General features: G+C 49.6%; 1 protein-coding gene and 1 non-coding gene across 2 annotated transcripts in view; one reads left to right on the top strand and one right to left on the bottom strand.

Moving 5' to 3' along the window:
* Positions 1-24,212, top strand: part of TBC1D10A (TBC1 domain family member 10A) — a 30,138-nt gene extending 5,926 nt beyond the window's left edge. The window contains exons 2-9 of the mRNA XM_054594053.1: positions 11,822-11,921; positions 16,008-16,115; positions 20,445-20,551; positions 21,505-21,619; positions 21,699-21,764; positions 22,462-22,651; positions 22,769-22,923; positions 23,386-24,212. Of these exons, the coding sequence (XP_054450028.1) occupies positions 11,822-11,921; positions 16,008-16,115; positions 20,445-20,551; positions 21,505-21,619; positions 21,699-21,764; positions 22,462-22,651; positions 22,769-22,923; positions 23,386-23,871 (1,327 nt within the window). The 3' untranslated portion in view covers positions 23,872-24,212. The remainder of the gene's footprint in view (positions 1-11,821; positions 11,922-16,007; positions 16,116-20,444; positions 20,552-21,504; positions 21,620-21,698; positions 21,765-22,461; positions 22,652-22,768; positions 22,924-23,385) is intronic.
* On the bottom strand, positions 15,034-15,221 carry LOC129087538 (U2 spliceosomal RNA). Its single transcript, XR_008530917.1, has one exon. It is a non-coding gene; the product is annotated as a U2 spliceosomal RNA (small nuclear RNA).
* Positions 24,213-26,406: the final 2,194 nt, after the last annotated feature.

Genomic DNA, 26,406 nt, shown 5'->3' with positions numbered 1-26,406 from the left:
TTATCCTGCAGGCACCGCACCTAAGGGGAAGGAGGCCTCCTTTAGCTGATCTGTCTGCCCCTGGCAAATCTGCTGCTATTTTGAGCCCAGAGACCCTACCCCAGGAGAAAACTGTCCTGGTTGCTCCACTAGCAAACCAACACCTTTACCTGCTTAGATGCCCCCTATCCAGGATTTCAGGGCAACTGTCAGCTTTAACTTTCTTTATTTCATCTTTCTCTTTCCCTTCTTAGTCTCACCCCATTGTATCCATTCTATGCCCTGTCCAGCTCCTCAGAGGCTGTCACAGTTTAACATCTCACTGTTCTTTAGGTAGGGAAGTGGACTGCAGACTTGGGGGCCTGGGAGAGAAAGCCAAGGTTACTTTTGCTAGTTCATCCATCTTAACAGTGGGCTTATTTACAAAACATTTATTGAGCATTTACTCTATCAGCCCCTGTGATTAGGACAAGGGATACAGAACTGAACAAGACATCTATCTGTGTCTTGTTGCCCTCAAGGGGTTCACAGACTTGTTGGAAAATGAACCACACACCAATCATTACAATGTTGAGCAATAAAGGCTATAATTGAGGTGTGTGGTTGCTTTGGGAATTTAGAGGAAGAAGCAGCCAGCTCCACATACAGGAGCCAAAAAAAAAAAAAAAAAAAAAAAAGAAGTGGTATTTCATCCAGGACTCAGAAGGAGCAAGGGAGGGTATTCCATTGGATAGGAGGGAACCATGTACAAAGTGCCCCTAGAAGCCAGCTGTTTGAGAAATGTGGTATGCAGAGGTGACAAAAAGAACAGGAAGAAGGAGGATCATGTAAAGCAAGGGGAGACTAGGAAAGTAGGTTGGGCAGACCATGCCTAGCCTTGAATGTCAGACTGAGGTCTTCTGTGTTTCATTAAAGTTAGTCTGGTTAGGTTGGCATGGAAGGTGGCAGTGAGACTAGTTGGAAGAGTTTGGGACAGCCCAAAAGGCCTTCTCCATAGAGAAGCCTGAAAGAGGTCTGGAGCTATGAGGATGAAGAGACCAGAAAATCAGTAGGGCTTGGTGCCTGGCTGGTTATGTGGACTAACAGGGAGTTGGGAACGCTTGGGATGGCAGGCTGAAGTGGCCCTGGACTCTCACAGAACCCATCCTGGGGCCATCTGGCCACAGAGAAGGAAGGGCAACTGTGACCTTCCTCTGTATTGGACAGCGGGCTGCTGTTGACTCTGCTTTGTCACAGCTCTGGGCTCCCCAAGGTGCCTGGCATAGCTGGCATGCCCAGGGCACATCAAGGAGTTCTTTGTCTCTCTCCAGTAGGAGAGTGGGTTAGCTGGCCTGGTTGGGAGGGGGTGGAGTAAATGGTACTGAGCTTTGTGGTCTCTGCCCAGTAAGCATATTAGATGGCAAGGAAGGCTGCAAGGAGAGAGGAGTAAGGTCCAAGGGCATGGAAAACCTACCTTAGGGCAGTGTGCAGCTAGAGAGAGTAGGTTTGGGGTGTGAGCACAGCATTAGCTGATTAAGGGCAGGCAGATGATAGCTGAGGGCTGGCTTGACCTTACCTTGAGTCATTACTGTGTTCCTGAAGCTGGTGTATCAGCTCAGAAAGGTAGAAGCAAGCCCAGTGCCTTTGAGGAGGCAAACACTTTAGCACTTAGGAACCCAACCAGCCATTTCTCAAGTTGAGAGATTCTGGCTAGAAGTATGGATTTAGGCTAGTAGCGGGAGAGGGCGCTGCCAGCTCCACCACTGACCTTTGTGATGTGTAACTTACACATGTCCCCTTGCCTGACCATGGTGCTAATGCTCCCTGTTTTACATTCAGCACTTAATTATATGTGCAACCCTGTGTTTGGCTCAGGGGATGTAGACCTTGTCCTGCCCTCCCAGAATTTACAGCCTAGCAGGGATGTCAGACATTCAACAAGCCCCTGTGATTAGGACAAGGGATACAGAACTGAACAAGACATCTATCTGTGTCTTGTTGCCCTCAAGGGAGAAAACTGTCCTGGTTGCTCCACTAGCAAACCAACACCTTTACCTGCTTAGATGCCCCCTATCCAGGATTTCAGGGCAACTGTCAGCTTTAACTTTCTTTATTTCATCTTTCTCTTTCCCTTCTTAGTCTCACCCCATTGTATCCATTCTATGCCCTGTCCAGCTCCTCAGAGGCTGTCACAGTTTAACATCTCACTGTTCTTTAGGTAGGCAAGTGGACTGCAGACTTGGGGGCCTGGGAGAGAAAGCCAAGGTTACTTTTGCTTTAGTTACTTGTGCCTTTAGTTAAAGGCACAGCCTGTATATAAAAGGATTGTGAAGATCAAAGGAGATAACTGAATTAGGAGCAAGTGTAAACAGAATGCTGAACAGGGGTCATGAGACCTGAGTCCAGGGCCTCATTGGGCTCCTTACTTGCCGCGTGACTTAGAGAAAATGGCTTAATGTTTCTAAGTTTCAGTTTTCCCCAGTATAAACTAAGACATTTTTAATGGGATGATATTGAAGGATTTGTCTGAAAGATGTTAGAAGCCTGAATCTAAAGGTCCTGGTCTTTCCTCCTCTTGGCCTATGAAGACAAAGCAGAAGTGAGAACAGAAGTAGGTCTTCTGAAAGATTCAAATCAAGGGATGCAGCCATAGGGCTGCCTGGGGCCTATGCCCTCCTGCATAGTGACAGTCACTTGTGGAAGGAGTCAGAGTTTGCTTCATAATTACCAGCACCCTCCTGTGTTTTTTGTAGACTTTCATCCAGACCTTCCTGTCCTGACTCTGAATAACCCCTTCCATCCTCCCATAGTCACATGGTAAAGCCATTTCACATAAGAGCCTGCATGGTGGACCCGTCTTTACTGACACCACCTCGTTTAACTCTGAGACGTACTTATTGCTATAATCCCCATTTTACAAGGGCAAACACCAAACTCCAGAAAGGTACAATGAGTTGCCAAGCATCACACAGTGTATGACTCTAAATCCATTAAAAGCTCCAAGCTCCCATGGAGCAGGGCTTGTGTACACCCATCCTAGTCGACAGCACTCAGTTTTGGAGGCTAGTGACAGGGCAGGGGTGGAGCAGGGCCTGGATTCACCTCCTAGAGTTGTCCTCTGCTCACCCTGGACCTTGGAGAGTTACTGACTGGCTGAAAACATGAGTTTCTTTATCTGCAAAAAGGGAATGATAATTAGAGGACCCATCTAATGGGCTTATTGTGAGGATCAAATGAAATAGTGTAAGTTAAGTGTTGAGCACCGTGTCTGGTACATAGCAAGTGCCTGGTAAGTGTTATAACAGACATTCAGTTATGTTAATTGAATATTAGACTTATAATGTTGTAAAAGGCCATTATCAAGCACATCTGTGCTCAGCCCTGTGCTGGACTTCAAGGAGGATCCAGAGCTGGTATCAGGTTAGAGAGGGAGTGCCCTTTGTCAAGCATTGTCTGCGCTTTGCTCACCTGATCTTAAGGTAGAGGACAGTATTCCCATCTCCCTGAGGAGAAAACTGAAACTCAGAGTACCCAAGGTCACAAAGCTAATGAATCTGCCATCACAGTACCAGCTAGGTACCAGGTTCTGTTCTAGGCCCAGGGCACACTGCAGAGAACAAGACAGGCAGAGCCCCTGCTCTCCAGGGACGACTTTGTAGAATGCTGCCTTAGCAGAGTAGACAGTTGGGTGGAGAGGCCTTACCTGCTCTACTGGACTGCTTGCATTCCCCAAACAAGCTGGGCCCTTTTCTATTAACTTTTGCTTGCCCCTACTGGGTCTTCCACCCGGTGTGCTCTTTCCCCTTCCTCAGCCTGGCCACTTCCTGTCACCCTTCAAGGACCACTTCAAAAGTCAGCTGTCCTATAAAGCTTTCCCTAAATACCCCTGCTTCCATCCTGGAGGATTCTTGCAGTCTCCTAGCACCTTCTGCATGCTTCTGCGATAGCACTTCTATATGTGCTACTTATTTACTCACCCATCTCCTCTGCCAGATTGACCGCCTCAAGGGCAGGGAATGTATTTTTTTCATTTTTGTAGACTCAGGGCCTGGAACACAGCCTCTAAAGAGATGTGTATGGAATATAACGAGGTGCTGATTATGTTCTGTCCCTGGAGTAGTTAAAAAAGGCTTTCTAGAGATGAGAGGAAATTCTGAATGAGGCCTCAGAAGATAAGTGGGACTGAATAATAGTGGGGTTAAGGGTGAGGGAGGGAAGCTCAGAGAGAGGGCTACCTAGAGATATGACTGGGGAGAAAAGAGGGATGTTTAGAGGGAATAGGAGTAGCCTGAGATTTCTGCTGGACAAGGAAGGCAGTAGGGGGCCTTGAAGGAGTCTGGCAGAAGAGGGTTCTTATGTAAGCAATGAGTCAAGATAATTTGGTGAGAAATATCAATAAGATCTAGCAGTTTGGTAAGGATGCATAAGGGGCCCTTACATGAGTCAGGGTGGCTGTGGGTGCCCACAGTGAGATTGTGATCTGAGGACCTAGTTACCAGATGGGGAATTTCAAGCATCACTCTTCCTGGTAGGGGTCAGGGCTTGGGGAAGGGATGTTTTTGGTTGAAATAGTCTTTATACCTTTCTACAGTTGTCAAGGGGAGTCGCCTTGGGGGTTTCTGCTTTGGTCAGTGCCTTTCCCTAGCTGTGGGGGAGGAGGGAATCCTTTCTTTTTGAAGCCAGCAAGGCTGAAGCATAAGGAATCATTTCTTCCATCTGAATCTTGGGGGTGGGGTGGGAAGGTTGAAGCTGAGCGGAGTGGAGAGCTGGGCAGAGGCCCAGGGCACTGAGGCCAGTGAAGGGTGGAGAGAACCTGTTTACCATTGTGCACTGGCCCAGGGCTGGAAGGAGCAAAGCCAAGGAATTCCGTATGGGAAAGGGAGGCAGGCCCAGAACTAGCTTGCACTGGGAGTAGGGACGGGGAGTGAAGCAAGCCAGACTCTCTCTCACCCAGACAGGGAGCCTGGACACTTTCCTACCCCCAAGCTTCCAGGCCCCAGGAGGAAGCACCAGGCTGCTACTTACCAAGTCTTCCTTTTCCACGCTCACACTGTGGCCTTGGGCAGATCACTTATCATCTGGGCTACAAGCTTCCCTGGATGTCTGGGGAGGGGGTAGACACACTGGGTGCTCTCACAGGCTTCCCAACCCTGACCATTGGCTATTTGCACACCACAACACACCCTCTCTTGTATTCCAGTTTCCTATCATTGGTTATTATGGTACTGGCATAAAAACTATTTATGCTTTTAGTCATTGCCATCTCTTAGGTTAATGAACGCTAGAACTCCATTGTGCAAAGTAGGTCAGCTTTTTGTTTATTCTCACTTCTTTTTCCAGCTCCAGATGGGCGAGGGGAGCTCCCCAACCCTCTTGTCCCTGGGTCTGTGATTAGCCATACTTTCACTCAATTTTCCACATATTCATGTTGCTCACTCCTGCCCTTCTCAGCACAGAGGGAAGTGGTTCTCTACTGGGTGGTGAAGAAGAGGGAAGGGAATGTGGCATACTGAGGTGGTTACATGTGGGGCACTTTTTCTTTATTGGATAGTTTAGAGCTCAAGTGGCAGCTTCCACTTCTAGGCTGTGTAACTTTGGGCAGATTACTAACCATGCTGAATTTTAGTTTTCTTTATTAAATGGAGATTATAAAAGCTAATTCCTTGGGGAATTGTGTACCTATGTAGTGCTTGGCAGAGCTAGTAAATGGCCAGTGCTGGAAATGTCACTTCTTACAGTCTCGTGTGATCTTTACTGCTGCCCTCTGAGGACATGGCATTGCCTTCATATTACAGAAGGGGAATTGGAGGCTCAGAGAGTGGAGCATCTTGCCCCTTTCACACAGCCATAAAGTCCATTTGGGATTGGAAGTCAGGAGTTACAGTCTGTGTATTATTAAGTAAATTCCTTAATCTCTCAGGGGCTCAGTTTGCTTTTGGGTAAAATGGAGATAATCCTGTGCTGCTGCATGTTTATGTGGCTGTGTAAGTGGACCAGTCAGGTGAGAAAAGGGATGTGAAAGTGTGAGGTAAGATGCAAATACCATTTGCTAGACACCCACACAGGCTGGGTCCTTAAATACATTTATTCCTCATTGTAGCCCTATAAAATGTGAGGTGTATGTTATGTTCCCATTTAAAGATGAAGTTGAGACTTAAGGAGGGCAAGTATTTTGCCAAGGGTCTCTTAGGAGGACCTGCAATGGAAACCTAGGGTGGTAGGCTTCAAAGTCCCCACTCTGTTTGCTGTCTGCCACACCCCATGTGGCCTCACAGTATTTAAGATGAGGAGGATCAGTCCTGTGGTTTGTGACCCTGGGCTTTCTGCTGGGGCTGTGCTTCTCTTACTTTGGGCTGGTTTGGAGAGTAAAGCTTGGAGGAGGGGCTTAGACTGGTTTCTTGGGACCAAGGTTTATCTTCCACTGGCACATAAAAGGGTTTTGGCACAGGAGCCATACCTGCCAACTAGAGGGGCTGAGGTATGCCTGGGCAGAAAGCAGACAGCTGGAAGGATGACAGGAACAAGACTCCCAACCTGCGGTCTCAGTAGCCTTGGGAAACGGTCTTGTCCCTCTGAGTTCTTGGAAGTCCTTAGACTCACCTTTGTCTCCTGTGCCACGCTCTCTCAGGAGAGGGTGGCTGGCAAATGACAGATGGCCCAGGCTTGCTGTCTCCAACTGAGGTTGTCCTTGCAAGCTGCATTCATTCTGCATATTGGCCTCACTGAGTGTTGTTAGGTATGGGCTGGCTACTCAATGAGGCAGTCAGAACCTTAGAGAGGGGGGATTAGATTGTCTCTACGGGCTTGGAGGCCAGAGATAGAGTCCTACAGCAGCATCTTTAGAATAGCCTTATTTCCCCACAGCCTTCCCAAGGGAGTCAGAAGCAGCACACAAGTCACTGTGGCAGACGGGAAGCCCTGGTTCTACCATTTATTAGCTTGTGACTTTGCCCAAGTAATACAGCCTCTCTGATTGGGTCAAGTTTTTTATGGGCCAAATGGAAATAGTAATTAATCTATGAGGGCTCTACCTCACTGGGCTACTAGGGGCACAAATAAAATTGCTATAGACAGCAGTGGCTTGTGGCTCTGAATGCATTGCAGATGGAAGTAACGATGTCATGGTGAAAACCAGCTAGGCACCTGTTGAACACCTGTGAGGTGCATGGTGGGAGATACGGAAGTTTAAGACCCAGCCCAGTTATGGAGGGATATTCAGAGCAATATGGGCAAGCTGTAATGTGCTCATTTTGGACTTAATGTCTTGATTCATTAGTGAAGTAGTGATAAAATCAGTTTTAGGGGATTGTGATCAGCATTAAAAGAAAGAAATATCGTAGAATAATATAAAATTGAACTAAAATATCTCACTGCATTAGTACATATAAGAGTAAATTGTTTTGCCCTGGTGGGTTGCTCACTTGGTTGGAGCATTGTCCTGTACACCAAAAGATTGTGGATTTGAACCCATACTTAAGTTTCCATCAGGGTACATACTTAAGTTTCGGGTTTGATCCCCGGTTGGGGCAAGTATGGGAGGCAACCTACCAATGTTTCTCTCTCACATCAATGTTTTGATCTCTCTCCCTTTCTCCCTTCCTCTCTCTCTAAAATCAATAAACATATCCTCCAGTGAGGATTTTTTTAAAAAAGTAAATTGGTTCATAAAATTCAGTTATATGGAGAGAGAGAGAGAGAGAGAGAGAGAGAGAGAGAGAGAGAGAGAATATCAGTATAAAATGTATTTTTTACTGTGGATCTCTGTTTAAAAACTGAGAAACCATGTTCACAGTCAGGATGAAAGTCTTCAGGTTGGAAGACAGTCAATGAAATCTGAGCAAGTGTGGAGGCTGAGGGTTTGGCCTATAGGGACAGAAGGTTGTAGTGGTCAGGCGCATGGTGTGTGGAGTCAGGCAGGCCTGGGTTTTAGTTTCAGTTCTGTCACTTAGCACTACATGGTCTTGAATGAGGAATGTAACCTCACTAAGTCTTGGATTCTACACTCACAAAATAGAATGATATTATGGTGGAGTTATTATGAAATACTCATGAGATAATGTATGTAAAACATTTAGGGTAAAATTGGTAAGTAGTAAATGATGTACAAATGATAACTACGATTGCTGCTGTTATCATTGAAGTTGTAGTTTTTAAGTTATATTGGGCCCTGAAAAGGATATGGTGATTTGGAGAGGGGAGAACAATGGGAATTCCAGGTAGGGGTGAGTGACTACAAGGGATAAATAAATTGTGTGTATATGCGGCATGAGAATTGTGCAGCCTTAGAAGCAGGTGTTGAGATTATAGGAGAATTTTGGCATTATACGATCAAGAAAGTTTTTTTGTTTTTGTTTGTTTTTGAGGAAGAAAGTAAATTTTCACAGTAAGAAACTTCAGTAATAAGGTGGCTTCACCTGGCAATAATGAGGCCCCATACCGGGAGGCATTCCAGCAGAGGCTGGGCTGCTAGGGACTGTTCTCATTAGGTTTTTTGGTTGCAGACTCCCTCAGGCCACCTTAAGGAAAGAGTTTTCTGAAGGGTGAGTGAAGCCCTCCTCCATGGCCATTTGGTTCCCTAAACTGGCCATATGGTCAGCTTCTCTGTCACTAGAAACTGGCTCATGCTCTCCTTCCATTATCAGTAGGAAGCTACCTCAGGGCTTCTATCCCATCATGCTATTTGCAGGGATATCCTAACCTCAGCCTCATCTCATGGGTCCTTTGTGGGCATCCTTTGAGGGTCAATTCACAATGTGGGCCATCCAATCATATAGGGAAACTGAGAGGGCAAGGAACTTGCCTGTTGTAGAAGGGATTTATATATCAAACAGCAATTTGGTCAGAGGCCTTCTGAAGTCCTAACTGACTAGACCAAAGGATACGTGAATCTTCTGGTTTTTTAAAAATATGTTTATTGATTTTAGAGAGAGAGAAACATCGATGTATTAGAGAAACATCAATTGACTGCTCCCTGACTAGGTGTCAAACCCAAAACCTAGGTATGTGCCCTGACCAGGAACTGAACCTCCAACCACCCTGGCCAGGGCTGAATCTTCTGATTTTTTTCTTTTTTTTCCAAAAGATTTTATTATTTTTAGAGAGAAGGGAAGGGAGGGAGAAAGAGGGAAAGAAACATTGCACATCAATCCATTGCCTCTTGCACTTCCCCAGTTGGGACCTGGCCCTCAACCCAGGCATGTGCCCTGACCAGGAATGGAACCTATGACCTTTTGGTTCACAGGCCAGCACTCAGTCCACTGAGCCACTCCAGCCAGCGCTGAATCTTCTGATTTTTAGTAAGTGGCTAGCATACAGTTCTTCAAGGCACATCCTGTGCATAAAGAAAAATCTACCTGCAGTTAGAGAGCATATGATGTGCTGAGTGCTGGGTACAATCAGATCTTCAGTGTGATCCTTCTCATCATCTCTAGGAGGGTTAAACTCCTCCTCTGTAGACCATATTTCCATTCAAATGACCATATTTCCTCAAAATTTTCCCAATTTAAGATTTTAAAAATCAAAACAAGCTTTCAATTGACATGTACACTTAAAGTAATGGTGGATTTCTTGTATGTTTCTGAGAAGATCTTGCCAAATCTGTGGTATAGCTTAAAGTCAGTAGAGTCTTAGAATCCAGGAAATATGCTCGTTTGTTTTGTACCCACTTGAAATTCCGGTTTGAGGTTTGTGTTCAGGCTTTGAAACTACCAAACCTGTTATCTGGCATCAGTTAAAAAAGAAAAAACGCTGAAATTGAATGTGTTCCCCTATGTATCTGCATTTGAGAGAATGGGTATCTCTGAGGCCCTGCAATCAGATCTTACTAACAAAAACAGACCAGAGGGTTGAGATGTCAAATGGGCATGTATTACTTGGAAATTCTTTGAAAACTGGTAATCTGAGGTAAAAGCTGTGCCCTCTATGAGTTTTCTCATCTGCTCAGTGGGTGATTGGATCAGACATGATCCATATCCATGACTGCCAGAACTTCCTGTTGACTCAGTGTGGGCACTCCGTTTCATTTAGTTAACTAGAAGGCTCATCCCTGACTCGTATAATTGAGTGTTTTGTAAGTAGTGGAAGGCAGGATGGCCTGTGATGCATGGTTGTGTGGTTTCTAGTTGCTGGTTGTTGGGCAGATGCCAGACCTGATCTAAAGGTGTGGCCTCTGCTTTTCTCCTCTGAAGAAGGGAAAGGTAGTGTATCTTTGCCTTCCTTGGTTTTGCTTCTAGGAGGTGAAAGGGTCAGAAGTTCAAGAATGGGATGACCAGTGTCAGTGTGTCTAGGCTGACCAGGTTTGTCTCAGACTGTCGTTCCTCCCCAGCTATTTAGCTCTAAGGCTCTTCTCAGGCTTGTGCAGTTCCCCATATAAATTGCAGTGAAGAAGAGGACCTGCTCTGTTGTGTCTCAGAGGCCTCTACTCTGCCACGGCCCCACCCTCTGCTCTTCCAACCAGTAAAAGTCACAGCAGTGCATTTCCTTCCGGCAGAGAGAAAATCAGAATTGAGGACTGGGCCAAGCCCTGGCCTCACCATGTCCTGTTCCTGAGAGCCTCCTCCCAGCCGCCTCAATGCCTTTGACCCTGCTATCCTTTCTGGGAGGCCGGGCAGGACTGAGTTCAGGCTCTTGGCTAGGATCTGACTTGGATTTGAATCTGGGTTTTTCCACTGATTTGCTGTTTCACTCTGAGCAAGATACCCTCTCTAGATATCGCACCTCTCAGTGCCGTCAAGTGCTTTTTTAAATGGGGGGAAATAAGAAGCACACACACACACAAAATTTAAAAGATACATAATCTACCACTTTAGAAATAACTTTAAAAAAGGGAGAGTATGTGTATAGAGAGGTACACATATACATTTTGTTGTTGTTTTACCAGTATTGCTCTACAGGCTAAATAGTAAAGCATATGTAAATACACAGACTACAAATGCTAGTCTTCTCCTTCTCATTGCCCCTGAGAGTTAAGTGAACTCCTGAATTCCTGGTGACTCACTCCTTAGAGGAAACCCATTCACTTGAAGCATACTCTGGCAAAGCCAGGGATTCCCGTCCCAGCTTGCCTCAGCTGCTTTGGTGCCTGTCTGCCTGCTTGGGGTGGGTCTCACTGCTGAGGTTTTTTCCTCACCAGCTCTAGTGAGCATTCAGTGCCAGTAAAATGTTAACACCGTGAGGTCCAGGACTTTGTTCTGGGCACAGGAGTGCTTCCCCACAGCCCTGGCCCTAGAACAATGCCGACACAGTTGTGATAGCTGCTCAGTTAATCGATGTACAGATACAGGTAGTATTTGATGGGGATTTGATGTGTGTATAGGACTTTGGTAGAGACAACTTGGAGAATGTTCCAGCAAAGGGATTGGCATGAGCAAAGTTTAAAAGGTGGGAAAGGGCCAGGGTGTAATTGGGGAAACTATGAGTAACTAGTTTTGCTGGAGTGAAGAGGTGATTATGTTATTTCTGTACTTGCTTGACTAGTTTTTTCATCCAACTCTGCACCTTGCATGTAGGCCCTCTGAAGAGGCTTATTTATCAAGACAGACTCCATATAGGCATGCTTTGCTTTGATGCACAGATAACAGGCACTCAGGCCTCTGCCTCAGAGAGACACTGTGACCCTTGGCCTCTTGACACATCGGGGGAGAGGGCACTTGAACCTGCTGTCTCTCTGGCCTGTGCCTTTCAGGGAGCGGGCAGAGTTTCCTCTCACTTGTGTTAGGGTGTTCATGAGTTAGCAGCCCCAAAGCGAACGGCAGGGATGGCGGGCAGGGGGAAGAAGGACGACTGACTAGACTGGTGGCAAGGGCCTAAGCCCAGGTCTTTGCTTCTCTTGGCACTTCTGATTGCCCTGCCCTCTGCTCCATAGGCTGGAGGAAGTCCCCCTGGAGGTGCTGAGGCAGAGGGAGTCCAAATGGCTGGACATGCTGAACAACTGGGACAAGTGGATGGCCAAGAAGCACAAAAAGGTGAGGGGCCTAGCTTTGGGCTTTGGGCTGGGAGTTGGTAGCCTGGGGAGGAAGAAGAAGAGGGAGAAACTGTATCAGCTTAGAGGAGTAGGGGCTGTTCCAACTGCCAGTTGCCGTAGGTGTGCCCCATCTACCAGTGCTGAAATGGGAACAGAAGCTATTTGGAGGGCAGGGCCCAGCCTTCACTTAGGTCTCCCACATGATGTCAGGCTCATGCAAACTTTGTCCTGGAGTCAAACTTCAAAGCCGCTCTCAGCCAAAAGCCCTTATAGGCAGCTTTCCTTCATCCTTTCCTGAGGAAATCTTTACTGCTGCTTACCTACCAGGCAGGACTCTATAATACTAATAATATCTAACATGTGTCAAACATTTGCCATGTTCTGGGCACTTGACTTGGATAATCTTTATAACAACCCAGTCAGATTGGTGGTAGTAGTAGTATCCCCAGTTTACAGGTGACCTGCAGAATCAAAATTTGAACCCAGGTTTCTAATAATTTTAGTGCCTGTACTCTTCACTGCCATAGTAAGGGAGGCTTCTTCACCCTCTAGATTAATTTGATCAGTTTCCTCTTGCCTCCTGGCCAAGGCAAAAAGAAAGAAAAATAATCTCACAGTTTAATAGTCTTATAAAAATGAAAACATGAGTGGGCCTTTCCTAGTGGCCGTTTTTATGTACCAACTCTGTTGCCCAGCAGGAATGTCCTTGCCCACCACTCATGTGTACGTTGATGCCCTTGGCCACCTCGGCAGGGTTTAGTTACTCCCCAGCCCAGCAGAGGCCTTCCCAGAGCCTCATAGCTGGGGTCTCTCTGCACAAGTTCCCAGCGCAGAGAGCAAACCTGCTGGCTCGCTGTCATCAGCTGACACACTGGTGTGATTCAGGCTGGCACAGCTAGCTGCAGGGCTTAGCAGAAAGCTTAGGATCAAAGGTCAGGTATAGGAATAGACACAGCCCCACTGCCTTCCTCTCTCCATGCCTGTGGCTAGCTGTGTAACTTTGGGTGAGTTACTTCACCCTTAGCCTCAGTTTCCCCTCATCAAGTAGGAATGAGAGTCTGGCTTTAAGGCTCCTGTGAAGTGGTGACTATAAAGCCCTGTGCTCGTGGGAAGAGAGGAGCAGCTAGGCCTGGGCTCTTTCTTGCTATTCTTTGTGGGCTTTAGGGCACTCATTTTTTGCTTATTAGAAAGTCTTTTTTCTCTTTCTCTTCTCTTAAAAAAATTTTTAGAGGCAGCTGTTCCTCAACTGTCTTCAGTCAGACTCTGGGGTATATTTTCCTGCCTCCTCACCCCTTAGCTCTTACCCTGAACTTCAGCTCCCTCTCCACTGTCTATTGTGGTGTCTACTGGCTCTGACTTTCTTGCTACAGCCTCCCTTGCAAATGGGGATTCCAAAGGGGTGCCTTGGGGAGCTCCTCTCAGCAGAGTAACCAGCACCACTTCCTCTTCCCCTTTGCTTCTCTGGCACTGTGGTTAGAGACTGAGGGCCACCACAAGAGGCTTCACCTTAACCTACCCAGAGGCCATAGCCCTCTGCTCTACACTAGCCACCTCAGCACTGGTCACACTGACCCTGGAGCTTTTCCTGCCTGGCTGTGCAGAATTGGGCTCTCCCTGCATGGCTCAGGAAGGACAATACCTGTTTCAGGAAGTGTGTCCAGACCCAACACTTCTCCCAGACTTATCCCAAGTCCCCAGGAGAGGGGCCCAGCCTTGTGGCTGAAATGCTATTTTCCCCCATAAGACTCTGCTCGAGCAGAGTGAATTCAGCCGGCAGGGTGTGGCCTCATTCAACAGTCACAGAGACCTCCTTTCCCAAGGCATTGCCTCAGAGAATGATAATCCCTTATGCTTTCCTCACTAATCCCTACCATTGACTTCTCGCTAAGGTAGGCAAGTGGAGATTATCTCTGTGCCAAGGAGGATTCCAGAGGCCAGAGCGTGAAAGGCTAGCTGAACTCCTGGATTTCACTCCCCAGCCCTGACCCTGAGTGAGGTCATGGCCTCTTTGAGAACCTTAGTGGACTGAAGGTATTCCTTGGCTCCCCTGGGGCAGGCCAAGTATGACAGGGCTCTTACGATGCAGGGGCTGGTTCTGCTGAGCTTGACCCTGGGGGGAGCCTAAAGGACCTGTGACACTGGGCCATGCTGCGTCCCTTTGCCAAAACGTGCCCAGACCAAGTGACTTCCTTAAGGAGACCCTTGTCCCACAGCAGCAGGAAACCATTCCCAGAGTCTGGGGCAGTTCCCTTCCTCTCCCTACTCTCCCCACTTTGCAGACAGTCCTAGAAGCTTAAGTTTGTCTCCTGTGACCAGTCACTCCGCTCTTTCCCCACTGCCCTCTGCCTCTGCTCGTCTCCTTCCTGGTTCTTGACTCTTTCTGACCCTTGGAAAGTTTTCTCTTGTTTGTGCTGGTCATCAGGAAGTAGGGCTTTCTGTGTTCTCTCCTCTGAGAGTTTGCAATGGGACTGTTTGAGGGGCTTTCCAGGTGAGGGGAAGTTAAGTATGAACCCAAGACCCTGGGTCTTCTCTATCAGGCATCCTCCTGGGATGGAGGGGTGGAGAGGAAGCCATCATTTATTGAAGACAGACTGCTAGCCATGTTTTTTTCCCCCATTCTAATAGAATCTTAGGTATTGTCATTCTGATCTTACTATTAATGAGAAATGATTGGCTCAGTGCTGGATGGAAACCCACATCCAGGTGCTGCTCCTACTGCCCTGAGCTCCCATCTTTTTATCCTAGGCCAGGCTGCTTAGTACAGGGGTTGAGGGAAATGTCAGTCACACCCCATTCTCACCCTTTGCCTTGAGGTCAAGGAGGACAATCAGGGCAGCTGCCGCAGAGCCTCATTCAGTCCCAAGCCCAGGGGGAGCTTGCCTCAGTGCCTGGCTCTGAGAGGCCAGTAGAAAGTGCATGGGACTGGATCCCTCTAGCCTGTATAGTGTAGCTAGGAGATTGTGTGGTCCTCTACTGTGCGGTCACCTCTGATGATGTGACCTTAATATTTTTCCCACTCTTTGCCTCATTTCCCCCATTTGTAAAAGACATGATCATTTTTCAGACTGGGTTTTGGCAGTGGAAGCCTTTTTTCCTTTTTCTTTTTGTCCCCAAAAAGGTGCACTGTTCCTAGAGGTACTGCAATACCAGGTTGATGAGTGGATGGAGCAAGTTCCTATCCTATCTCCCGGCTCCAAAAATCCACTTAACATATGGTCCTCAGACAGAGGATGTATCAGATGTTAAACTGATGAGAACAGATAACTATGCTTTATCTTAGCCAAAAGGCAGGAAAAGCGATGGAAGTCTTTTTTTTTCTGATAAAAATAGTCAGATATGAATAGAGCACTGGCTCTGTGTCATGAGCTACCCCAAGGACTTTCTCCCTCACCTCTCCCCAGTCTGTGAGTGATGGGGGAAGAACTGTGCCATTTTAGCACCCCGGCCAGCTGGCTCTGCCCCACGCTGGTGATCATGGGAACTCAGGGTTAGGGAGAGCAGACAAGAGGGGGGATTCTTGATCAAAACAAAGAGGAAGCCATTTTGATCAGCCCTCATCTTCCTTTGGAGTTGTGCTGAGACCTCTCTTCTCTAGCTGGCCATGCCCTGCTATATGGCCTCTTAAACACTCCCATGAAAGTGGCCCAGCCACCTTCTCACTCATTTCATGAGCTCCCCTCCCTGTGGCTATAGTTGTGCCCCACCCCGTGTCTCATACCATGCAGATCCCTTCCTGGTGACATCCTCTGGGGCTCCTCCAGCTTGTATTGTTCATTTTGATTCAGAAAATGTTAATGAGGATTCAGAAATCTGTGGCAGACCTCAGTAATACCTGCATTGTCACTGGACCAGGGGATGTAAGGACTCTGCCATCACCTGCTGGCAGCACATTTAATTGCACTCAGACCCCGCCCCCCCCAATCGTAGGATCTGCATTGTAGGAATAGTAGGAAAGTCCTCTTTTTCTGCCCTTTTCTGCTCTTGCTAATGTGTTCACTGAAGGCCTGCCATGCACCAGCAGAGGGGTTGGGCTGGCTGGGAGCTGCCTGGGTGGATACATTAGTACAGCCCTCCTTTTGACTTTCAGATCCGTCTGCGGTGCCAGAAGGGTATCCCACCTTCTCTGCGGGGCCGTGCTTGGCAGTACCTGTCAGGGGGCAAGGTGAAGCTACAGCAGAACCCTGGAAAGTTTGACGTGAGTTGCCCTTCCTTCACTCTGTTCTTCCTTTCGCATCTCCTGGCATCCTCTTCATGGTGGTGATCCTCCATGTGGTCACCTGGATCTCAGCAGGATGAGCAATGGATAGAACCACCTATCAAGTACCTAACTGCCTATTCCAGCTTTTTCTCTTGACAGTCACACAGGTTTGCTTTCTTGGGTTCAGTGGGCCACCTCCCAGCTCATGTTCATTGAGGAGGACACTCAGACCACTTCCCTCACTGCCTTGGGCCCTGTGCTTAGGGCCTTTGGGAGCCTGCCCAGTAGGGCCACGGAACCCTCAACACTTCCTGGCTTCCCACCTTCTACTTTTTCTCTTGTTTCATTCACGCTCGGCCAGACGTGGTTCACCTGTGTTACGTATGGGGTTAACAGCCCAGGGTGTTGGCAAAGCCAAACTATATAATATCCTTAGGGGTCAGAAGCCAGTTAGTGGCCAGGGTAAGAACACTCTGTCTGCCATTCATGGGACTTCTTGGCCTTGCCTGGGTTGGGCAGCCCCTCTAGCCTGCTGCCTGAGGGAACTGTGGGAGGCATTTGGTTTCCCTGGGGTTCCCCCGCCTTACCTAGCAGACCTGGCCCCAGGGATGAGTCTTTATCCCAGGCTCTTGGAACTGATGACAGAAAGACAGTGAGAGAGCTGTGAACCTCCAGCTCTTTGTTTACGTACTTCATGCTTCAGTGAACACCGTTCCCAGGCAAGTTGGGTGAGACAGGGCAGCCTAGAGCTTCTGCTATTGACCTAGAGAGGGTGAGAACTGTTTGCTGGCAGTACTTGACATTGGAGGTCAAGGAGTCTGGTAGAGTGTGTGTGCCTGGGGGCAGCTCTGAATTAGGGCAGTTGGACTGGACACCAATACCAGGCTTCACTTAAACAGCCTCTCAATTTCAGAGTCTTCCTCCCAGTGGCTCCTTGTCCTCCATTTCATGGAGCTACATCCTAGGCAGAGAGGGAGGGAGCCCCATGAAATAGAAGGTGTGGGAGCCCCTTCCTAAGGCTCAGGGGTGGGAGCCCAACCTAATTCCATAGCTTACCTCTGGCTGCCAGAGTACAGAATGAGAGCTGAGAGGTTGGGAAGCCTGGCCAGCCTGGCCAGCCTCCCATTAGCAAATGTGAGTGCATCATGTGTGAGCAGCAGAGCACAGAGCTGTGTGTGCTGACCGGAGTGTCAGAAGAGGAATGGGCCACCCCTATGGAGTCTTGAAGGTTGCTTGTGGAAGGAGGTAGGTTTGCCAAGAAAGGTCTTCAAGATGCCCTGAAGCAGAGTAAGGGTTCCCTGGGGCAGTCCCAGGGGCTGGAACAATGGTTTATGAGCAAACCTGGAAGGGCTTTGCGTGTGAATGACATGGAGGAAATGGACAGGGGTGTTAGGCTCCTCCTGGCTGCTGTGGGCACATGAGCTCAAAGCTGAGGTATGGTGAGGGGACTGCTGGTGGCAGCACATTCCTGTTTCCGTGCTCCCATGCAGACTGAGGTGGCCAACCCCAACCTCAGTGGTCAGGGCAGGTGCTACAGTACCTGGAGGCTCTAAGACATAGCCTCTCCTGCACTTACTATTTATTCCTCTTTTCTTGGACAGCACCTTCCATCCATTTCTTACCTGGTTTTCTTCTCTGGCTTCACCTCATAACGGCACCAGTGCCTTCAGGCTCTCGCGGAGGCTGCAGTAGCAGCAGCACTGCCAGTGACCCACACCTGCCTTTTACTCCCAGTACCCTTTCTCCCTAGAGGTCCTTCAACTACATTGTTTTCATTTTTACCTGCTTGTGTGTGGTTAAGCACTATGGGCTGCTGAGGTACGAGGCAAGCACATCTTAGGAACTGATGTTTTGGGCTCTGAGTTTCCTACCTCACGGGAACCCTCAGGAGAATTTGTGGGGCCTTCTTTTCCTTTCTGATAAAAGCAAGCCTGCATTGTACTCAGTACCCAGCCCTTGGCCTGACTTGAGGGTGCATGCATAGGATAAAAACAGGCCCTTGTCTTGAAGATGCCTGGGGCTCTAGAGGCTGCATACCCACCTCTTCAGCTGTGTGCCTGCTCAAGGGCCTTCTCTGGAAGCCCCTGGCTCCTGCTGCCACCATCAGCCTTGACCACTCCATCTGCTTTTTTCCTTAGCACTTACTCTCACATATTAAGTTATCTGGTACCCCAGGTCCTTTAGTTCACTGCTGGAATACCCCCACTAGGGAAAAGGGCTTGTATAAAGTCACCTGCCAGTCAGGGCCCAGGCCTGTGCCTGTGCCCACTTTGTGTGTTTGCTGAGGACCAAGTCTTCCTCTGGGGGGCCTTCCCTAATGCTTCCCCAGTACTACAGACAACGTGTACTTCGTCTGCTTCTCTGCTCAGCCATCTGGATTTCCTTTTTATTGATTTTTTCCCTTCTTTTAAAGTTGGGGTATGAATATACATAGAGTAAAATGCGCAGATCTTAAGTGTGTATTTCAATGAGTTTTGACAAATAATATGCATGCAACCAACATGCAGATCAAGATATAGAATATTTCAAATGACCAAGAAATGATTTTTCTTTGTGTGGTACATTTGACTCTTTTTAAAAAATCCTCACCTGAAGATATATTTATTGATTTTTTTAGAAAGCAGGGAAAGGAAGCGTAGGAAGGAGGTAGGGAAGGGAGAGAAAGAAAGAGGAGGAGGGAGGGAGGGAGGCAGGGAGGGAGGGAAGAACATTGATCAGTTGCCTCATATACTCACCCTAACTGGGATTGAACCTGCAACCTTTCTGGTGTACAGGACAGTGCTCCAACCAACTGAGCCACCTGGCCAGGGCATACAGTTGACACTTGAACAACATGTGGGTCAGGGATGCTGTCTCCCCATGCTGTTTAAAAATCCACCTAATAACTTAAGTTGGCCCTCTGCAGTTGACCTGTGAACAATATGGGCTTGAGCTGTGTGGGTTCACTTATATAAGGATTTAAAAAATATTTGTATATTGAAAATACTAATTTGCAAAGATACATGCATCCCTATGTTCATTGAAGTATTATTTATAATAGCCAAGGTATGGAAGCAACCTAGGTGTTCATTGATAGATGAAAGGATAAAGGGGATGTGGTACATATATACAATGGAATATTACTTGGCCATGAAAAAGAGTGAAATCTTGCCATTTATGACAACATGGATGGACCTAGAGAATATTTTGTTAAGTGAAATAAGTTGGACAGAGAAAGACAAATACCATATTATTTCACTTATATGTGGAATCTAAGAAACAGTACAAATGAACAAACAGTGAAACAGACACAAACTCGCAGATACAGAGAACAAACTGTTGGTTGCCAAATGGGAGGGGTAGGAGATAGATGAAAAGGTAAGGGATTAGGAAGTACAAATTGGCAGTTACAGAATAGTCATGGATATAAAGTATAGCATAGGGAATGTAATCAATAATATTGCAATAACTATGTATGGTGTCAGGTACTACGCTTATCAAGGTGATCACTTCGTGAGGTATGTAAATGTCTAATTACTACTATGCATACCTGAAATGAATGTGATACTGCATGTGACTATAATTTTAAGATAAATTTTTAAAAAGTCCACGTATAACTGGACTTGTACAGTGCAGCAGTTCAACTCTGTGCTGTTCAAAGATCAGTTGTACTTTGCGTTCATAAATGGTATTCATGATTAAAATATTAACAGAAATTCAAAGAAAATGGTTAAACTTTGTTGAAATCTCAACACCCAGAGATGGCCCTGAGGTTAATGGTTTGACAAATGTCATGTCCTTCCAGACAGCACTGCATGCAGATCACACACACACACGCTTCCTGAATAGGCGACTGCACTTGCACAGGGAGGCAGGCAGCAGAAGAGTTGGGACTGATGACACTGAGTCAACCTAGCTTCCAGGCCCAGCTCCACCATTTTTCTGACCACAAGGCCTTGGGCAAATGACTTCTCCCTCATCTGTGAACAGTATGACGATAGAACCTTTATGGTAGCCTTCCTTCTTAAGGGTATGACATAAGGTGAGTCCTAAAAGAAATTCCTAGAAGTTACTTCCAGCTACAGCTATGGTGGACATTCTTACCCACACAGATCTTCCTGGGGCCAAGATCACCCCTCAGGGTCTCCAGGGACCTCCCTTGCCCTTGCTTCTTTGCCCCTGTGCAGGCTTTTTCACCTGGGCTTCCTGGCCTATCTCTGGAAGGCCTAGTCCATGATGGGATTGGGTGGGCATTGCCCCTGGTGATGGGCTCCTCTATCGTCTGGGATAGTTTTATCCTCCTAGCCATCCTTAACTCCTAATATATTCTCTCAACCTTGCTTCCAGGAGCTGGATATGTCCCCTGGGGACTCCAAGTGGCTGGACGTGATTGAGCGTGACCTGCACCGGCAGTTCCCTTTCCATGAGATGTTTGTGTCCCGGGGGGGCCATGGGTGAGCAGCCTGGGTATGGTAGTCTGTTGATGGATTTAGGCCCTTTCCCTCGGGAGTCAGAGGATGTAAAATGCATTTGGAGGCATCTAGGGGGTCTAGGAGCTAGGGACCCTAAATTCTACTTTTAAGATTTTATTTTTTTATTTATTTTTTAGAGAGAGGGCAAGGGAGGGAGAAGGAGAGAGAGAAAGAGCATGTGTGCAAGGGACTTTGATCAGTTGCCTCTTGCATGGCCCCAACTGGGGACCTGGTCTGCAACCCAGGCATATGCCCTGACTGGGAATTGAACCTACAACCTTTCAGTTCACAGGCCAGTGCTCAAACCACAGAGCCGCACCAACCAGGGCCCAGACTCTACTTTTAGAGTTTTCCTTCTTGGATTTGAGTTTGATGGGCCCTCTTGGTGTCTCTTCTTACCTCTGGGGCAACTTTCATTATTTACTCCCCAGAGTGTTAGCACTTGCGCAGCCTGATTGTCTTCTGGAAACAGGTTTTAGTGAGGAGAAAGACGGTTAGAGATAGTGGGGTAAGCAGACAGGATGTAGGAAGGGAGAGAGATGTGGCAGGCCAGGGGACCAAGACAGACCCCTGGGACAGAGGTGGGCTGGCTGAGATGCCATAGCTCCTGGGTGAGGGGCCCATACTTCCAGCCCCCAACACATTTTTATCCTGTTATCTGGCACCCTGCCTTGGCCTTGCCCCCCTGCTTTCTCTTTTGAGGCTCTGCTCTCACCTGTCAAATAGGGGAAGCACTTCTCTTACTCCATCCCCTGGACATGTGACAGTTCATGTGCCACAGTCAGAGACTGACTCCTTGGTGACCACAGTCAGGCCATAGCCCCTCTCCAGAGAAGTACAAATTCTTAGACAAGTCTGGTCTAGTGGGGCACAGGTGAGGTCAGTGGGTAGCAGAGTCACACCTGTCATTCCTGCCATGCTTGGCCTTTCCACAGCCAGCAGGACCTATTCCGTGTGCTGAAGGCCTACACGCTGTACCGACCTGAGGAAGGCTACTGCCAGGCCCAGGCACCCATTGCCGCTGTTCTGCTCATGCACATGCCTGCTGAGGTACCACCAGGCCCTGGGTGGGCAAGCGGGCGGGCAAGGAACACCCAACAGCAAGGCTTTATGTCTCTCTTGCCCACAGCAAGCGTTTTGGTGCCTGGTGCAGATCTGCGAGAAATACCTGCCTGGCTACTACAGTGAAAAACTGGTGAGTACTTGCTGGACCCAGAACCCGGCCTGGGACCTGCTCTAGACTGGATACCATTTGTAGCATCTCCAGGCCTTTTTCTCCGCAGGCTCTCCTGCCCTCACTTGAACCCTTCCCAGCCTTCTGTTGCTTTCAAGCTGAAGTCCCCAGAACGGCCGGGGTCAGGTCTCCCAGGCTCCAGAATCATCAGTTCCACACTTGTTTCCATTTCAGACTTCAGCCGCCTGCTACTCGGCAGGATCATAGTTCCTCCAGTGCACAAAGTTCTTCTGTGTCTCGGCCTTGGTGTAGACTTAAACCTCTGCCCGTTTCCTTCCCTTCCTTCCTCTGGTAACTCCTTTCTCTCATCTTTCTGCCCTCAGGGAGCTTTCCTTGACCCTGACAAGAAGGACATCTGGCACATGCCACCCAGTATTCCTGTTCTGGCCATGTTCTGGGCACTTAGCCCCTCTCCCACTCTCCCTAGTCTTTTTGCTCTTGTGACTCATCTGTCTGCCCCTTTTCACTACATGCTCACAAAGGGGACCGTCTGTCTGCTGGCTCATCATTGTATCCCAGAACGCAGCATAAGGCTGGCTCCCTGCAGCCAGGAAGCCACCTGAGGAGTGAATGAATGCTTACCTGGTGCTGGGGGCCTGGGTGTGGTCCCTGCCCTGGCAGATGCGGGCCTATGGTCACGGCTTTTCTCTTCCCCCAGGAGGCGATCCAGCTGGATGGGGAGATCCTCTTCTCACTGCTGCAGAAGGTGTCGCCCGTGGCCCACAAGCACCTCAGCAGGCAGAAGATCGACCCTTTGCTCTACATGACAGAGTGGTTCATGTGTGCCTTCGCCCGCACCCTGCCCTGGAGCTCTGTGCTGCGCGTCTGGGACATGTTCTTCTGCGAAGGTACCGGGCTGAGCTCCAGGGAGCACCCCCATGCTCCCAGCCCAGCCCACAGGGGGCCTCTCTTTTTAGAGAAAGTCTCTAAAGGCCCCCTTGCACTCATTGCCCACCCCCATACAGGAGTCAAGATCATCTTCCGGGTGGGGTTGGTGCTGCTGAAGCATGCGCTGGGCTCCCCGGAGAAGCTCAAGGCCTGCCAGGGCCAGTACGAGACTATCGAGCGGCTGCGAAGCCTCAGCCCCAAGATCATGCAAGAAGCCTTTCTGGTTCAGGAGGTGCGGCCTACACCTTCCTCTCACCACTTGGAGGGGGAGACGTGTGGGCTCTTTGGAGGGGAACCTGATAACCCTCTGCCCCTGAGAGTGGGTCATTGGTTGCCAGGCTGAGTGCTCAGCAGCCCAGCATGGTGTGGGTAAACCTCATCCTTGGCTTTAATTTCCATTTTTTCTTTCTTTTGTGGATTTTTGTCTCTCAGGGGCTGTAATTAGATGACGCATAGTTAAGTGAGTGGAGTCATGAGTTGTGGGCAGCTTGCTCCTCTGAGGCAGTGGGTCTCAAGTGCCTGGCTCACCATCACCAGGAGACTTATGACCACCGCAGGGACCAGACTTTTATCCTTTCTATGGTCAGACTTTAGTGACCAGGACTGGGGACTCCAAGGCAGAGGGGAGGCCCAGGCTGGGAGGCAGATGGGAAGGTTCCTCCCGGTGCCCACCTGCCTGTCACTGCTCCCACAGGTGGTAGAGTTGCCAGTGACAGAGCGCCAGATTGAGCGTGAGCACCTCATCCAGCTACGGCGCTGGCAGGAGACCCGGGGTGAACTGCAGTGCCGCCCCCCGCCTAGGCTGCATGGTGCCAAGGCCATCCTGGAGGCAGAGCCAGGCCCCCGGCCCACCCTGCAACCTTCACCATCTATCCGCCTGCCCCCAGATGCCCTTCTCCCTGGCTCCAAAGGCAAACCCAAGCCACCCAAGCAGATGCAGAAGGAGCAGAAGGAGCAGCAGAATCGGGAGAAGGCGAGTGGGCAGCTGGACAAGACCCTGATGCCAAGTCAAGCCAAGGTGGCAGCCGCTGCAGGAGATGCATGTCCCCCACAGGATGTGCCCCCGAAGGACCCAGTTCACTCAGCCCCAGCCCTTCAGGACTCAGCTTCCCAGGATTCAGCCCACCACCGCTCCCAAGAGAGCCTGACGTCCCAGGAGAGTGAGGACACCTACTTGTAACCCTGGCATCTCAGGCCTCCGGAGTGGGGTCTCCACACACCTATGTGGTTCACGGACTGATACTCCAGGGCCTGCCCACCCTCTGAGTGGCTGCCTGGCCACTGGGTACAGAGAGTCTGGCTGGCCCAGCACAGATTCTGCCTGAGCCTCCTTATTTATTTTCTCCAGAGTGGAGCTCAGGCCAGCTCAGCTGGGGCAGGCAGAAGTGAGGGCCTCACTTAGGCCCCTCCTCCTAGGGGGATGCTTCCCAGGACTAGGGCACTGACATTAAGGGAGAGGGTGGGGTGCTCTTTGTGTAAAATAGAAACATGGTTTTGTACAGAAATAAACAGGCTTGTGTAGAGAGCTGGTGTGCAGCTAGCAACTGGGAAGGGGGTACCACCCCTGGTGCTCAGCATCTCTTTTCCACTCCCTACAGAGCCCTCATCCTGGCCCCAGCCAAGCACCAGAGCCTCTCTGAAAAGTACCTTTGCAAGAGGGGGATGGTCCAGGGCCAGCCCTTATTATTGGTCAGCATATTCCCTCAACCCATCCCTCTGCCCCATGTCCACCACCTACAATGAGGGAGGGACAGCAGGGCGGGATCCCAGTGCTGCTCCCCAGGCCTTGGTCCCTACTCATCACTCATTGGGAGCGGGTCCTTAAGGAGATCCTTTCAAGGCCTTCCTCCTCAAGATCTGGCCTAGTGGGGACCCTGGTAAGGTTTTGAGTGTTCACTCTGGGCAGGTGCTGGCACCAGAGCGGGGAACCCATGAATGCCCTCACATGTGTAGCCCCCGTCTCCACTGGAAGACAGGGGAGAAGTCTGGGTCTTGGATAAAAGACCACCTGTCCTTTAAGTGCCGTGCTGGGCTGGCTGTGTCTCCAGCTGATCAGGTGGGCTCTGTTACTATCTCCATTTGACAGACGAGGCCCCGGAGGAGCTGAGAAAGGGGAGCCTGGGCCAAATTTACACCCAGAGCCCCTCAGCTACCTCCTGGGTTGGGTGCCAGATGAGCCGACTGCCACTGAGGGCCCAGGCAGGCTCTGTGGTCACAACCTGATGACTGGTGAGGTTACGGACAGGGTGTCCCTGGGAGAGGCCCCCCTTCTGCTGAGGAAGCAGCTTTTCCAGTCAAACAATAGCGGCTGTTCCTGGCAGGCCGCCAAGCGAGGCTGGGCCTTAGAGGGAGGGGGCAGAAGAGGGAGTAGTAGAGCCTCCCTGGGAGCTTCCAGGCATCTCAGGGCTTTGGTCTGGAACATCTTGTGCCGGTACATCTGGGTATACTGAGGCCTGAGAACGTCAAGGCAAGCCATCACTTCCTGCCTCCCAACCCTGACACCTGTGGATTTCCACCACATCTGCACCATTAATGAGATGAGGGGCTCTGAGGGGCTCAGCCTTTGAGGACAGCCCTCTCCTCCTGACCCTCCAGGGGACAGATCAGGATGTGGCAGCCACACAGTGTTCCACAGGAACCCACTGAGCCAGAGCCCAGGCTGGGAAGGCCCTGCTGCGCTTCCATTGGCCTACAGTGGAGGTTCCTAAGTAGGCAGGGGGCCTGTGTAGGCCTGCTTTAACCTGCCTGGTCCAAAGCCTCAGATCTGAGGCCTGAGGATGCTCAAACCAGACAAGGGCCCCCCCCAGAGCATGCCCAGTCCTGCCACTGGGCCAGCATCGGTGTGCTGATGCCTGCTCAGTCTTGGGGTCTTAGACCTGAGGAGGCCTGAGCAGAGCCCAGTCCTAACGTCAAAATGAGCACAAGTTGGTCCTAACAAGCCTCAGGTCTGGGGTGTCTGCCAGTGAGTGCTGGGGGCCTCCTTGGGCATGAAGCAGGTTTAAATATGCTCAGGCAGGATGTGCTCTTCTAATGGCTGCTGTCCCTGGGAGGCCTCAGTAGGGCTCAGATCTCGGGTCTCAGATCTGAGTACCCAGTGAGCCCCAGATACAAGGGCCTGTGTCCGGAAGTCTGAGCCTTGGGCATTCCTGGCCCAAGCACTTAGTCTTGAGGGGTCCCCTTAGGCCTGGCCCCCTTCTACACCCTTCCCAACAGTATGATAGAGATGGATGCGACCCTTCCTACCGCTGTGACCATGGTGGGGAGACTTCTTCCTTGAGAGGAAGGAGGGAGAAAGGTGCAGGGATACTAGAGTCCCCAGGGCTGCAGCGTGGACCCCTACCCCTCCATGCTCCAGAGGTTTGGGGCAGCGTCCTGGTCCCAAACAAGCCCTCATTTCTCCTCGCGGCCCTTCCAATCCTTAATGACTTCAATCATAAGACTCATGGGGGCCTGAAGAACAGAAACAACCACATGTCTCCTGCCAAGCTTCCTACCGCAGGCTCAAGCAGCAACCTGCGGAAAGGGCGGAGCCCGGAGAGGGGGCGCGGCATGGGCGGGGCCTGGAGGACTTGACGGGGGTGGGGTAAACTGGTGAACACTAAACCAGCGTTGAGGGAGAGGAGTCAGTCGGGGCGGGGCTCGGCGGTCGGGAGGAGCTCGGTGAGATTCTGGCGTTAGAAGGGGGTGCGGCCACCCCGGATAGGCCGCGCGTCCC

This window comes from Pteronotus mesoamericanus, unplaced genomic scaffold (assembly GCF_021234165.1).
Source record: "Pteronotus mesoamericanus isolate MK-2021 breed Mesoamerican mustached bat unplaced genomic scaffold, CSHL_Meso_final scaffold_507, whole genome shotgun sequence".
Classification (NCBI taxonomy): Eukaryota; Metazoa; Chordata; class Mammalia; order Chiroptera; family Mormoopidae; genus Pteronotus; species Pteronotus mesoamericanus.
Note: the sequence above shows the minus strand (reverse complement) of the source record. Positions and strands in the feature narration are given on the sequence as shown.